This window comes from Anguilla anguilla, chromosome 8 (genome assembly GCF_013347855.1).
Source record: "Anguilla anguilla isolate fAngAng1 chromosome 8, fAngAng1.pri, whole genome shotgun sequence".
Lineage (NCBI taxonomy): Eukaryota > Metazoa > Chordata > Actinopteri > Anguilliformes > Anguillidae > Anguilla > Anguilla anguilla.
Genome location: NC_049208.1, coordinates 30,079,522 through 30,094,602, shown reverse-complemented (window position 1 = coordinate 30,094,602; position 15,081 = coordinate 30,079,522). Strand labels below are relative to the sequence as shown.

The 15,081-nt window shown below is 42.2% G+C and overlaps 1 protein-coding gene across 1 annotated transcript in view; it reads left to right on the top strand.

Annotated features, from left to right (window-relative positions):
* Window positions 1–298: 298 nt before the first annotated feature.
* LOC118233841 (E3 ubiquitin-protein ligase znrf2-like) overlaps window positions 299–15,081 on the top strand; it is a 32,586-nt gene continuing 17,803 nt past the window's right edge. Inside the window, exon 1 of the mRNA XM_035429854.1 lies at window positions 299–1,335. Within this exon, the coding sequence (XP_035285745.1) occupies window positions 924–1,335 (412 nt within the window). The 5' untranslated portion in view covers window positions 299–923. The remainder of the gene's footprint in view (window positions 1,336–15,081) is intronic.

Below are 15,081 nucleotides of genomic sequence, written 5' to 3'. Positions count from 1 at the left end.
GTCTTGCCAGTTTTAAACCCCCCATAAAGAATCCAACTAAGCGCATTTTATTTTTTACCCCCTGTAAATTGCATTGAGTGCAAAAAGCTATTTCCTGAATGCGCTTTTGTGATGATAACACACAGGAGATTGAGACAACAGTTTTGGAGCACACTGATAGCTGACAATCTCGCACATTACCAGAGATTACTGTGATCGTACTCCTATAGTTTCTAATATTATATTGTTGATGTTGCTAGGCTGGTGCCGCTCTAGCACTGACGTCACCTGACGCACGACGAGAGGGAGGGGAGTCCTTGGTTTGCACTCGACAACCACTCATGCACCTTCTGGACTGCACACGCACTCCTACTTCTTTCTCGACAGTTTTTTCCGTTTCGTTTGCCCACCAGCTCGCTCCCTTTACCTCAGCATTTCAAAGCCTCGTTTGCATGTGCACAGTGTCTGGGCTATGGCTACAGTCGCACAAAAAGGAATTGTAAGGACTACCTCTTCACTTTCTCACTTAAAAGAGGAGGTATGGCGGAGAAGACGTTACTGAGAAAACAACCAAAGCAAATTAAGTCCAAAAATAATCTGTGACTAGAAAGCCTGGAACAGCAACAGTTTGTTTTCCTGGACTGTCGTCGTTATGCATTTAACACTTTAAGGACGTATTAGATTTTCTTTATTTTTGTATGTTGCCTGCTTTCCGTTGGTTGTCAGACTTGTCACTGTTTTGGTGAGCTTTTTCAATTGCCTTGTCATGGGAGTTAAAGTGGTGACCTGCTTCTTTCCCACGTTGCTGGTAAGACCGCTTGGAATTCTGCTCCTCGTGTTCCGTGCCCTTTAAATCACGCACTGCAAAACTTTTCAGTTGGAGCGCTGCTGGGGCCATATCGACAGCAAGTAATCGGTGGATAGATTGGCATCGGGCTACAAATATGGGGGCAAATCAAAGTAGCCCAGCTGCCAGTGGCCGAACCAGAGCTTATTCCGGCTCAGATGTGCCCTCAAGCACTAGTAACGGTAGTAACGGAAACGGCAGAACTGCAGCCGTGGCAATGAGATACCATGCGTATGGTGCCTCATCACACGGGGCCTCGGGAACCACGTCGGCCGGGGCTCAGCACCACGGCCATAGAACAAGATACAGTGGCAACAGTGGAGGGGGGTCGGGAACGAGGCCTCAGTCACTTCATCAATCCGGCTTCGGTAACATCGCCAACAGCTCACACGAATCTGGCAGTAGCACCCCAGAAGAGAACACCGGCGAAAGGGACGAAAGAGATCAGGAAGGTCCCCGCCTCCTGATAGGCTCGTTGCCTGCTCACCTATCGCCTCATCTCTTTGGAGGTAGGAAGTTGTGACAGGAATCCTGAAGCATTTTCCGTTATTGCATCGTGTACACGTATATATTTAGTTATTGAAAACTATGGAACGAACTGTTTGATAGAGGCAGATCACAAAACTAACTTGCTTGTCAAAGTGTTATTAGCGAGTCTAAAATGCATGTGTAGCCATGTTTGTAGTGCAGTGAGGTAGCCTAATTACGTAGATTGACACCGTGAACTAATTTCATTCTTCAAACTGTTTGATAGTGGTAGATCACAGAACTATAACTTGCTTGTCAACGTGTTATTAGCGAGTCTACAATGCATGTGTAGCAATGTTTGTAGTGCAGTGAGGTAATTAAGTAGATTGACACCTTGAACTAATTTCATTCTTAAGCTGTTCATAAGGAGCAGTCGAAAGTGTGAACACCATCGAAAAGAATAAAGTGCAAATTATAGTATGACAAGTACATTGTTGCAGTCACCTGTTGGCTACTTAACGAATCAAAGGACACGTCCACTGATGTCAGAAATGTGCACTTTGAATTTACTTTGTAGCTACCATTACAAATAACTAATAACACTGAATTACGGAAGAAGGCTATCTGATTGAAGATAGTCATTAGCTAAAGAGTTTTGTTTAGTTTTTTTTAGTCAACGACTGTGGACGAGCAGTAGGCCACCTTGGTGGTTCGCAAGGAGTAACCTATTCGGAATTAGATTAGTTTTGAGCAGTCTCTGTAAACTTAGTTGTTTTGTCTTCTTCCATTGATTTTATTTTCTATTATGGTGATTCTTTTAACGGAGTAAAACGCCAGATTGTTTATTAAGCACAAGACAGTGACTAAGATTTAAACAACAACATTGATAAAGTTATAGGAAATTTTGCTACATTCACTCATTGTTGTAAATGGCACAGGATAGTGATATTGGATTGCGGGGCGGAAATCATATCGCCATGTTAAATTATTGCTGGCTCCGAAATGAATATGAATTATGACAGTGCGGTGTCTTTAAATAAAAAAGTGTGTTGGTTGTAATTCGACGGTTATGGTGTTATCACCACGGTTTCTGGCCATGGACTAACCTAAATTTAACGCTGAATCCAGAGTCACCTATGGAAAAGGCAAATGTAGTTTTGGCTAATGGCTGTCTACCAATGTGGGCGTTTATCAAACGAGTGATTAGCCAATCGCCACTGTATTTTCTCATTTAAGGAGGTTTACTCAAGGCTTGTGTGCAAAAACATAGGATTTTATTTGTTTGTTTGGAAAACAGCAGACTACATCTCATAAAAGCTCTTTCGTATGTTTGTGAATAGGGCCTAGGCTACACTCAAACGTTGCACAACGATATTGGGTATGTCTAAAAAACAGCATGCTGGTGGAAACACTAACAACTTGTTGCGCACCTTGACCTTCCAGCAACTTCATGTACCAACAAGTCTGCTGGAAGGTTTGCAAAACAAGGTAGGCCTAATCCGAGCAACCTACAAAGTGATTAGCCTGTATGCATAACAAATTAGTGTGTGTGTGCCGCATTTACGTTTACGTCGTTAAAGGGGTAAGTTCAGAAGGCAACATGTTATGCAACGATAAAGAGCGGTCTTAATGGGAGAATTTCGGAGCTTTCATTAAAGTAAACTGATCTGTAACTTTGGACCTCACCTGTCACATTGTCAGGAGATCAGTTGATGCGTTCTGAACTCACCTTTGTTTTCATACGTTTCAGTACCGAGCAGGATGTTGCGTAATAATATTTTTTGCTCATCTATTCAAGTGGCAGACAACCCGCTTTATAACTGCATTTAACCTTTGTCCAGACCTCAGATTGTGGTCCATTCGTTGATATGTATCTGAAAAGGTGCAGTAGCTGTTTGATGACATCAACTTTCATGCCCCTGTCTAACAGGGGCATTGGCTGGACTGTTAACCATCAGGGGCTGAGCCCAGATCCTTCTCCGAAACACTTTTAAAAGCGTACTTCTAAATAGACTGTTTCCATGCATTTTTTTCTTGCATGTGAGGGCTACGCATTGCTTAAAAAATGTGAAAATTGGAGAAGAAAGGAAGGGTTTGGATTTGATTTACCATATAATCTGAACATGAATATTCCAGCCACTCAAATGTCTCAAACCAAAATGAGCGTCATATCGGATACCTACTACCATTATTACTAGGCCTACGTGATGGAAAACCCATAATACAATGGCAATTTCATGAATGAGATTTGAAAACGGCTAACTACTCAAAGTGACTGAGTAAACTTTCATAATTTGGTTGCAAAATCATTGCTGATGGACCTACTTGATATGAACCACAATTCTCACCTCAATGGTACAGGTAGTAAAACATGAGAAAATATTGTTACCTGTGGAAAAATGAAGACAATGACTGAATTCTGTCTTTTTAAAATTATATTATCTGGTTAAATTTAGCCTACTTCAGTATTGTTATGACCAACTTGTCCAAGCTGCAATGTAAGAAGGGAAACAGACATATAGTTAAGATTAAATGAAATTACTGAATTTATTTGCAATTAGAAAGAAAGAAAGAAATAGAACTTGCAAGTAAGTGAAAAGAACAGTCTTTAAATCTATGAATGATTAATATTTCTTAGTAAGTTTGCCAGAAAAAACAATCACATTTTTATAATTATCAAAATGATCAATAATCAGGGATTCTTTCAAATTTTAGCTAAAGGGAGGGAAGCCCCTGATCTGGGAATTAATTACAAACAAAACCCAAGACCGTATGGTAGCTGATATTTAGAAACGAAAACTAAATTAAAAAATTAATTGACGGGATTAACGTTATTATTTTATTACGCTTCCTCATATGTTCCTTCAGCCTTGATGCCCTTTTTTGATGAAATCTCCTTTGTTTTTGTTTTATTCTTCTTGTTCTGATTGCTAATTTAACACCCAGCTCAGCTTTATTCTCGAACAGTTTAGCTAGCAAAACCAGAAACACCAGGGGTAACATTTTACAAGGCGGGGTTTCAAAAATATCACACAACAATCATTCACGAGAAAAGACGATGTTTATTGTGCACGAGATACATAATTGCACGCGCCACAGCGAATCCCGCGGATTCCTATCTGCAGTGAAGACGTTCATACCGGGCAAAAGGTGGATAAAGAACGTCTGTGGAAATTGATCATCACTAATTCTATCCCTGGTCTGCTACAGCATTTTAACCCGGCTCGGCAGTGTAAAGACGGCTTTAGAAAGACGTTATGTCTACACTGCGCGACCACCATTTAAAAAGCAAGACAGTGCTACGGAGATGAATTTGATTGACTTATGGTTTCATGCAGTTTTATTAAATAATGTAATGACAAAAATTGTGCTAATTGTATGGTATGAAACGAGAAGGAACTATTTGTTCTTGATAGAATCATTGTGTTCATAGAATTAACGACCAGAGGTTTTTGCTTAACAACGGTGCAAATAGAACTACCAGCCAGAGTTTTGCTTGACAACGGTAAAATAATATGCCCAAACGCCTGCGGAAGAATTTCACTTTCAGCGGATTAAATTGATAAAAATAAATAAATATAGAAGTAACCATATATAGTCATTGTTGGTAACCCGTTGTATAAGTGGAATAAACCCCTCCGGGCTGTCCCGTTATTGGGAAAATAATGTAGCCTACTTCGGGGCTGGTTAAGCGGCTTCGCCTTGGCCGCATCACCACCTCCGTCGTACATTATTTTCCAATAACTGGACAGCCCGTCGTGGTTTATTCCTTACATAACTTATGCTCTGCTCGTATCGTGTTCACGTAACTTGGAACTCATATGACATTTACACACCTTGTTTTCTTGGCTCAGCATGAGATGATGGTTGTGCTTCAGCTTCATCAACCCCTTTACCGGTTAAACAGATCTTTGTATGTCCATTTTTTCCTCACACTGACTGACTGTGTGAGCTAGCGTTTGGCATAGTAACCCCGACAGAGACCTGTCAGCCAATAAGACACGAGTATTTCCACGTATTTTCCTGTAAACCCTCTCTGATTGGTCTTGCCTCCATTCATTGAGATAATATACAACATTGCCGTCTTCTTTTACTGACGTTCAGTTACGTAGTGACAAATCGCTCAAAGTGGAGAATTATTCGGGGCTAAAGAAAAAATATTCGGGGCTGCAGCCCCGAATGGCCAGGCCAGGCGACGCCACTGCCCTGTCATGAAATGAGAATAGCTTGGGTCCTTCTCCTCTTTTGTTTGCACTGGTGGCACTTTAAGCGCATAGACAGGGCCAAGGAAGTAACCCTTTCGCTTTAGAGGCTGGGATAATTTGCCCAAAGCATGTAGAGCCCTTAATATTTTCAAAAGTTTCAAGATCTGGTGACTCATTTCCTAAATTGGCAACACTGATTAGATTATGTCAGATGGTCCTGCTGGCCCCATCCAATTTCAACATAGATGCTGGACTTTAATCCAAGGAATTCATGTACTGAGTTAGTATTTTCATGTGATATGGAAACAGGTCAAGATTACCTTATTTGGTGGTAATGACCAGCCACACCGTAGCTCATCAAATAAAAGACTCAATGGACAAGAGTATCGTTTTTTTCATGCAGTTTGTCTGCTTCAGTTATAGACCAAGTTTTATCACCCAAAATAGATAAAGACCAGATTGTAAACCAATTATTTATTAGTCATGCTTTTTGTGACATTTCTCCAAGGGGATATTGCCTGTTCCTCAATCTATAACTGAGTATAAAGTCCAAAGGATATAGGCCAGTAGATAATGACTGAAGTTAAATACATAACAACAACATGATTTACAACCCACCCATGATTTAGAAAATGCAACCATCTGGTTTCAACCGCAGTTCTTAAACTACACTTCACAGGGCTTCCTTAAATGGGCTCTCTGAGTAATGCTCAGCTTAATGAACATCTTTCTTTCATTTATTTATGTGTCATAAATAAATGGAAATGCAGAGAGTTAGAGAAAAAAGCGTAGTGCTCTTACTCTGGGCCAGTGAAAACAAGTCCTGTAGTTTCAGGTCTCCAGTGTGTTCTGCGGGTAGTTGTGTCAGTTCCTCTTTGTGTCCTGTGACCGGAGGAGGGGGTGTAGGAAGGGTACTCCAGCCTGTGTCTTGGTGAAAGGTCAGGTTTTACTTTAGAAAAACATCTCTTTTGCAAATCACACCTCTCTGTGGCCGAATGCTTATGTAATCACATTTTCATACCACCTTTCCATATCACAAATTGTCCTGAACAATTGAAGGACCAGCACAGTCAGTCAGTGGCATGCAGTTAAGCTTCTCCATTGGTGTAACTTTGCTGGCTATTGTGTTGGGTCAAGGCAAAGAATACAGAAGACATTTGAATCTTGCAGGCAAAAGAATCCCAGCTGTCAGAAACACAACAGAACTGCACTAAGAATTGTTGGAAAATATATGGTTGTACAAATAATCTACACTTATTTTATTTTCAAAAGAGATATGAAGGTATTGGTTGTCGGAAAGGAATCTTTTCTTTAAAACTGAACATAGATTGTATGTAGTCTGTACTTAGAACCTAACAATAAGGAAGTGAAGACTGGGAACAGGGGAATGCAATTTACAGAAAGGAAACTCTAATTTTGACACACAAATATTCCAGGAAGTAGTCTGCAAGTTATAAACCATTCATTTGGGATAGGTTGTCGGAACACGGGACTATGATGTGTAAATATGGAATATTTACCCCTTTGTATGCACCAAGTGTGGACACTGTGTAGGCCTGCAGTTTGACATGCTGACATCCTTCATTTCTTGCATTGTGGTGTTCTGTATTGCTGTCTCAAAGTTGTAAGCAAGCACAAATATTGATGTGCAAAGAAGAGCAAAAAAAAAAAAAGAGGTGCGGAGAGTCATAAATCATAAGGACCTTGTCAGAGAGATCAAAGAAAAGTGAAGAATCAACAGACCTGCAATTATTCCACATCTGAAGCAATGTTTTGATGGCCAGCCTCTTTGGTTAGGTTCCTTTTGCCTAACAGCATGGTTTTCAGAGACAGACTCGATGAATGGGGCATGCCAATGAGCTTCTGGTCCCAGGTGCTAAGGCCAGTGCACTGAGACAAGGTCAGATCTTCAGATTACCATCATGCCCTGACAGAGATGTATATGCTAAACCCGTGACAGCAAATAAAGATCCACCACCATTCTTCTGCACCATTTTAAGTTTGGTCTTTTAAGATTATTCAGATACAGGAGGCCACATCAAAATGGTTCTTAATTTTACCTTCAGATAGGCTTCTGTTCATTTTAGCATGGGGCCTTACATCATTTGCATTAATTTAGCAGACACTTTTATCCAGGATGACATACTATGCATCAGTGCATACACCTAAGTAGTATGGGAGATAGAGCCCAGAAAGACAGCCTTTGTAAATCTGTATTTATTGCCAAGCTGATGTCTTGGGTGTATGTTCAGATGGGGCTTTTTGTGGTAAACATAAGTTGTTCATTATGTGAATACATTTAAAAGTTAAGGCGAACCCATCAAAGCTGTCATCCTATAACCCTGTATATGTCATGTTGCGGCTTTCTGGACTTTGTGCCTGCTTATCATTTGGAACTGTGGGAAACTACCCAGGGATTTGGCAGCAGGCAGAGAACTGTGCGAAAGACCCCCTAGTCTGCAGGTCACAGAGCAGCTGCCTGAGTCTTAAGACTCCCTCCCATGAGCTCTGTAAATATGAGCCCAAGAATGTGTTTGATTATGAAGAGTAATGTAGTAAAGAACTGGTCAGGGTCCACCGTTCAGAATGAATTTAGCTTGTCATTTACACCATCATGTGAGCGTTAAGCAAGCTATTCCTCCAGAGCACAAGGCAGTTTTGCATTTCCTGTTTCAAGCTAAAAGGGGAAAAAATGTTGTTTAAGCAATGAAAAAGCAGAAGGCCTTCAAGGCTTTGGGAGAAAAAAAACTGATTAGGATTTTCTAGAAGCTGCCCCCATTTGAGTGCAGAAAATGTGAGGTCCATTATTAAAATGTTGAGAAAATGAGAACATTGCCCATAGCAGAGTGTTGCATAAATGTCACAGTTTCTTCTTTCACCTTGTGGTGCTGTTGGTGGAATAAGGCTAATATTGTCCACTTGCTTTTATAGAACTACCTGTTACTACTACTCTTTCCCTTCCATGCTTGTCATCTCATTTCACAGCTAATGGGACATTGCCCTTTATTGGCTGATTTTACTCTGGCCATTCTTCAGTCTCACTGCTGTGTATCTTCTCCTTGATTTGAAGCAACAAGTTTGGATTTAAGCACATGTTTTATATGCCTAGACATAATTCATTGGTCACTTAAATTAATGTAAAACATGTAGCAAAAGAAACCAAACTAAACGGGCCCCTTCTAAAGGTTTCTGAGTGCAGAAGGGGTTCCTTACGGGAGTGCGTTTCTGTTTTCTGATCACTCTCCAGTACAACAACACCCCAGTCAAAGCTTCAGCTGCTGTCTACTGGGAAGCACTGAAAGATGGCGGGTTAAAAGATAATGAGAGAATGAGAGCATAGGGGTGATTTGTCTCATGATAACAGCAGCTGAGTCGAGAAAATTGAGGGAAAATGAGTTGGACAGGGGCATTCTGGGTAATCACGAGGAGCAGGAGGGAATTTGCATTGCGAGCGGCTTGCTGGGTCTTGTGCCGAGAAACCTGTCCTACCCTGCCAGCACCCTGATATCACCCTGATATCACGCAGCCCTCTTTCTGAACCCTAAACTGTGATTGGACCATCAGGGGGGACCATTTTATCCATTAAGAGTCTGGCACGAATTTATCAGTTAATTAAAACAAGATTCATTAAAGGGAAATGCCACCCTGGGTATTTGTTAGTAGAAGAGTAGCTGTCCTCCTGATTAAAATGAGGTCTCAGCCAACTCTACATGTAGTGTATGAATATAGCCCCAAAGTACTGCTCTTGCTCCAATTTCCTGTTTTTCTGCGGACAACAGCAGAGTGGACTCTTTGAGTGTGTGGGTAGGCATCAGACAATGCCAGTCACAGGTTGCTACTTCTGCTGAATACAAATGGAGGGGCTGGGCATCGCTCCTTGGGCTAGAAGCCATTCTTCAAGAGAATCTAAGGTTACTCGCTAGTAAGCTATCCACTAAACAGAGAAAATCTGGATTTGTGGTGTTCAGTTTACCTTCATGTTTAAGTTCTATTGAAAAGAAAATGTCTCTTCGCTGCAGTGTGGCAAATGGCAAGGGTTGAATGTTGGCGAAGGAAGGAATTTATTTTTACCTGCTACCGCAAGATGAGGGAGAGAGAAAATAATGGCTGATGACAATTGGGACCGCTAATATGTTCAATGCCCCCTTCACCTAGTGTGGGAGGTCAGGGGGAGGTATCTCCAAATTCAAATTACCCGCCCATTGTAGTTCTTCTAAAATGAGTGAGGGTAGAGGTGTATGTCATTATGATGTAGCGTATACCTCTACCAGACTCGCTCCTGCTGCAGACTCTATTTCTGTGCAGAGATTGCTTTGGCCAACCACTAAGAGAGACTAAATAAGTTACGCCTTGATCTGTTAAATGAGGATAATGATGTTTTGCGGTGGAATTTCCCTATAAAAATTAGACTAATCCTGGGATCAATTTTGGCATGGTGCACAATGGATACATGGACACAAAGCAGCTGCGGAGACGTGTCAGGCTGTGGCTTTGTTGCGTTGCCCTCACTGACACACACTGAGAGATGGTCTTCTTTCCCATTTAAGCGTCTTTGAGACTGTGAAAAGCGCTAAATAAAATACATTTATTATTATTATTATTATTATTATTATTATTATTATTATTAATAATACTAATAATAATAATAATAATAATAATTCTTGTGCATCACTACTGAAACCTGTGTCATGGTAGCTGTAGCATTAATGTCAGGGATCTGGTTGGAGATTTCTACTCTGAGACACAAATGAAACAGGATCCTTAATGTTAATGTTAACCCCCGTTTCATCAGACTCCATGGCGTCCAGCTGTTCCGTGTGCTGTCACAAGCCATCGCTGGTTACACGCTAACAGCATGTCCCCTTAGGGTGCACCTGTTATCATCACATATTATTTTAAATCAAAACCACAGTCGCGTGAGTGATCGGTGATACATGGCATTCTGGGACTGGACTGTTCCTTCTGAATGGTACATCTCGTCTCAGGAGAGTCTGTTGTGCCCTTACAGTTCCACAACAGTGATTATATCATTATTAAAGTGTCTTTCTGTTAACTGTCTCACCAAGTAAAAATCAGCAAGAACATCTACAGTGAGGCAGTAACGCACCAGCATCCATTTTGGAAGATTCTGTTTGGAGTTTGTGTTGTTGTGGTGGAAGAGTGTTCCCCCAGTGGGAGTGTGGGAGAGCAGCGGTCAGCGGGTCCACCGCGTGTCGTCTTGCTCTGCGTCGTGCGTGGCTCTGCATTGCTGGAGCAGGGCTCAGGAACGCTGCTTAGGTCTGGGGTCATGCTCGGCTAGCGTGCACTGCGGTCGGAGAGGGGCGGCGTCGGCAGGAACCTGGCCAGGCCTGTCCTACGTGAGGGTCGGAGCCTCCAGCTCAGCGCCGGAGGGGAAGCACGAGAAGGTCGAGCGCCGCGCACTTCGCTGTGTCAACAGCATGTCAGGAATCCCAGCTGTCTCGCCGGTTCACACTTCGCTTGGGTCAGCCTCCCTCCCGTGCTCCACTTTTCCATTTGTTTTTCTGTTCTTGCCTACGTGCACTTATTTTAGGTAAGTGCTATTCGACCCTGGCCCTACAGGCAAGAGAGTCTGCTAAACACTGGGTACTCCATTCTAGTACCTGCATTTATTCCATCTTCATTGCAATTTATTTTCCTTTTTTCATTAAATTTTTTTACATTGGCTTTTAATCCTTTTGTCTCCACAACTTGTTTTCAAGCTTCTTTTCCACAAGCACCATTTTGCACTCAATTACTAGCCAAGTGAAAACAGTCTAACTAACATTAGACTGTCTAACATTTACTAACATTAGCTTGTCTCCTGTTTAGAGGGTTGTGGGGACTTTTTAAGCATGTGGGTCACATGAAGAAATATGGTGGCCCTACCTCATTACAGAGAATAACACGTGCTCACTTCCTGTTCACCCTCCATTAGATAAGTCATGCACTCTTTATTTGCTGGAAACGTACTCTGCTATTTCAGGAAAGCTTTTCCGTGTGGGCAGAAGTGTAGCCCCCTCTCTGTGTTACACATTCAGCTGCAAGTTTTCCTGGGTTTGTTTCCTGATTGTTTATTTTTAGTGTGCGTGAAACTGGACGTTTTATTCACCCATAGCCTGTAAGTAAAGGGGCTTAACAGCAGGAATCTGCCTGGAACTGCCTGCAGTGCACAGCTAACGGAGAGTGTGTGCGTGCATGCATGCATGTGTGCAGGATTAACATGCTATGTGTTGGAGAGCAGGCACATCTTAAGGACAGTGAGTGTGTAAGGATTCCTCAGGTAATTTCTTTGGTGCTGTCTTTTTAAAGTGATAAAATAAAATATGATCAAAATTAATTTAAAAAAGCAAATTAAATGAACCAATGACATTCTACCATGCAGATACTGGCCTTCCCCCAGTTTGTATTGAATTTATATTGAAAACTAGATGGTTTTGTTGTACATGTTTTATGTTTATTACTTAGTCCACTTTATAGTAGACAAGCCATGTATTACATCAGATAACACCGGTTTTTTACTCAGAAATAAAAAACAGCATGTGGTGTGTCTGTCTGAATGTGGGTGTTATTTGATTCACCAAGCCTTTCAGTAAAGCTTTTCTAATGATTCCTAATATCTTTTTTTATAATAGATGTTTTTGTTTTATACACCCCAAATCAGTAACGGTACGTACAAATGTATCGTATTTTATACCATGTCTGCCTATGTGGAATATCCAGTATAATGAGCTTTAAGCTGTAAGCTGCAACACGTCTAGGTTCAGGCATGTAAAAAGCACACGCTAAAAATAGACCCTGTTCAGTTAATTGGACGCCAGGCTTTAAGGCTTACAGTTCTCAGCCTCAGCAATAAAAGTTGAATGATTTAGAGTTTCTCTGCTTTTTGAGAGATTAAATATAATTCAAAAACAATTTAGTGCGTAGGAGACACTGTTTGAAGATGCTTGTCTCCATCCCAGTGTATGACTGCTTGAAGACTGTAAATGCAATTATTTAAGGTGTAAGATCACAAATGTGTGATTAGAATGTTCTTAATGTTATATGGTTCGTCGCTGTTGTACGTCGCTCTGGATAAGAGCGTCTGCCAAATGCCTGTAATGTAATGTAATGGTTCCAAATGGCTCACGTTAGATAAACAATGGAAGGGATGCTAATATGTTTTTGGTAAAATGCAACAAAAATAATTGTTAGCCAACAATAATTGTTAGCCTATATGTGCCATTGATACAGTACGTGGCACTAGCTAGCTTGTTACATTGGGTAGAAAAGAAATTTAGCTGGAAGAGCCTGACGCTGATGTTTACCATGGAGAAGTATTGCATAGCATTGCAAGTAATTAATGAGGCAGTGATGACTATTTTGTAATGGCAGTCTTGCGGTAGACAAAGCCATGTCAAGCAAGTACAGCGACACTTTATTACATTCCTAAAATAAATGTTTACTTGCTTTATTCTGAAATGTTCCTGCATTTGGTTCATACTAGAGCCGTGGCAGAAGATTTCCATAGGCCTAAGTCTTACAAGGTCGTGGCCTGGCAAATTGGAGGAACATCTTGCATGGTAAACCGACTCCGGCTCCTGTTCATACATGACACCGACATGGATAATTGCCGGAACATTTGCAGGTTGAGATGCATGTGTGAGCGGGGCTTGAGACTGCGCAGCGTCAAGGGAGTTGGAGAGTGTTTACTACCCTGTAATCTTGCTTATTTTTTCCAGGGAACAGAATGTTCTTTGACTGACTACTATAGATTAAGCATAAGGATTCCCCCGGCCAGAGCGGGAGCGTGCTTTCACAACATTGTGCAGTTCAAATCATGGTTCTGGACATCTATCGGTGGTGTAGTTTCAAGTCATCATCATACAACCACTGAGTAAAGTTCAGATCCTCAATCACTGTACTAAAAATACATTCTGTTTCTAACTGTATTCTAGTTCCCAGAATGTATCTGCTATAGAGTAAAAAATTGTCCCAAAACTTACTGAAGAGATTGAATTTCTCAGTACAGATTCTCTTTGTGTGGGAATTCTCTGGAACTTTTTCTCAAAACTCTCAGCATATTTGCTGGGCTTCGATGAGCAATGAATTGTCTCACTCCGAAGGAATGGTGTGGGGTTTTTCCCACGGGTGCCATGCAGTGGAATCCCATGCTCTCGGCTGTAGGGCAGGGGGTTTGGATTTACGTTTGCAGCTCCGTAGCGCCCTGCATCGTCTCCCTGGCTGGCTGGAGTCAATCTGCCGCGATGCGTTAATCCCACGTCACGGCCAAGACCTGCGCTTCCGCGGGCGCTGGCTGACCTGCTTTCGCCTCCTAATCTCTCCTTTAATCCGGGCCTTTCGTGGATAAGGCAGGTGCGCGGTCTGGAGAGTCAACACCCTGTGGCGACCGTTCTTGTTGTTGTTGTTGTTGTTGTTGTTGTGCAGCATACTGAAGGTCTTCGGCTGGAGTGAGGCGAAGCGCCAGAATAGGTGGCCAACGCCTCTCCCGCCTAATCTGTTAAAGGGCTTTCGCCGTGGCGGAAGGGCATGCAGGCCATTCGCTTTCAGTGTGCGAGGAGAGTCTCTTGTTGGAACGTGTTAGCGGGGTAAATCGGCTCGCTTTGCCTGGCAAATTCATGGCCCCTTTGCCAATGTTATGTGTGCCACTGGAAGTATACTGGCTCTGAGCCTCATGGGAGCGGACATGCTGTGCAGAGAGATGAGGACAGAGTCACATGGTCATGGGCCATGGTCTCACGTTGGCCTCGTCTCTCTCCCTCTCTCACTGATTCTCCTCAACGTGCCCCCGCTCATGCAAGCCTTCATTTGTACTGATGTCCGGGGCAGATATTGGACTGTACAGTCTTATCAAAACTAAAAAAGGCGCACTCCCAACCCTCCCTTCTCATTAATCCAATCAGCATTCTCGCATCATAGACACTACCTTCTCAGCCATTGGCCCAGCTCTGCTTGTCCCTTGTCCAAAAAGTACCGAGTAGCCTCTAACTGTGCGTCTCCAGTCAAGCTTATTGCTCCTGATGTGATTGTATTTTGCTGTGTGCGCTGTATGTGGGAGATGAGCTGTTTGATTGATACTGCCTTCTTGCAACACACAAGCACATGCTGGCACAGACACACACATATACACTTGTGTACACACATACACACACAAGCACACAAGTGGCTCACCACTTGGTAGGAGAGAGAGGTCGGTCCTCAGTGTTTAAACCAGAAATACCATTAACTGGTGATGTTGGTGCCACCCTCAAATAGATGGCATCCTGTTTACAGATTCAAATGAGGTTGGCAACCCAAATTTGGTTTGTGGTAATGCAGCTTATGAGAACTCGGCTCAGCAGAGTTTGCTATGGTCTGCTGGGAAACTGCTTGAGCTGTGATAATGAACCCAAACTCCCATCCACATCCGGTTTTCACTGGAATAATGCATGTTATGCATCTACACTGACCTTCTGAGCCCTACTCTTAGATGACCAGTGCCAGGAATATGAATTATAAATATAGCTACAGTATCCACTGGTATGTTCTCTGTAATATTATCGTGTATTTATTTGGCAAGCGTTCTTAATCTATTTGGGGCAGTAT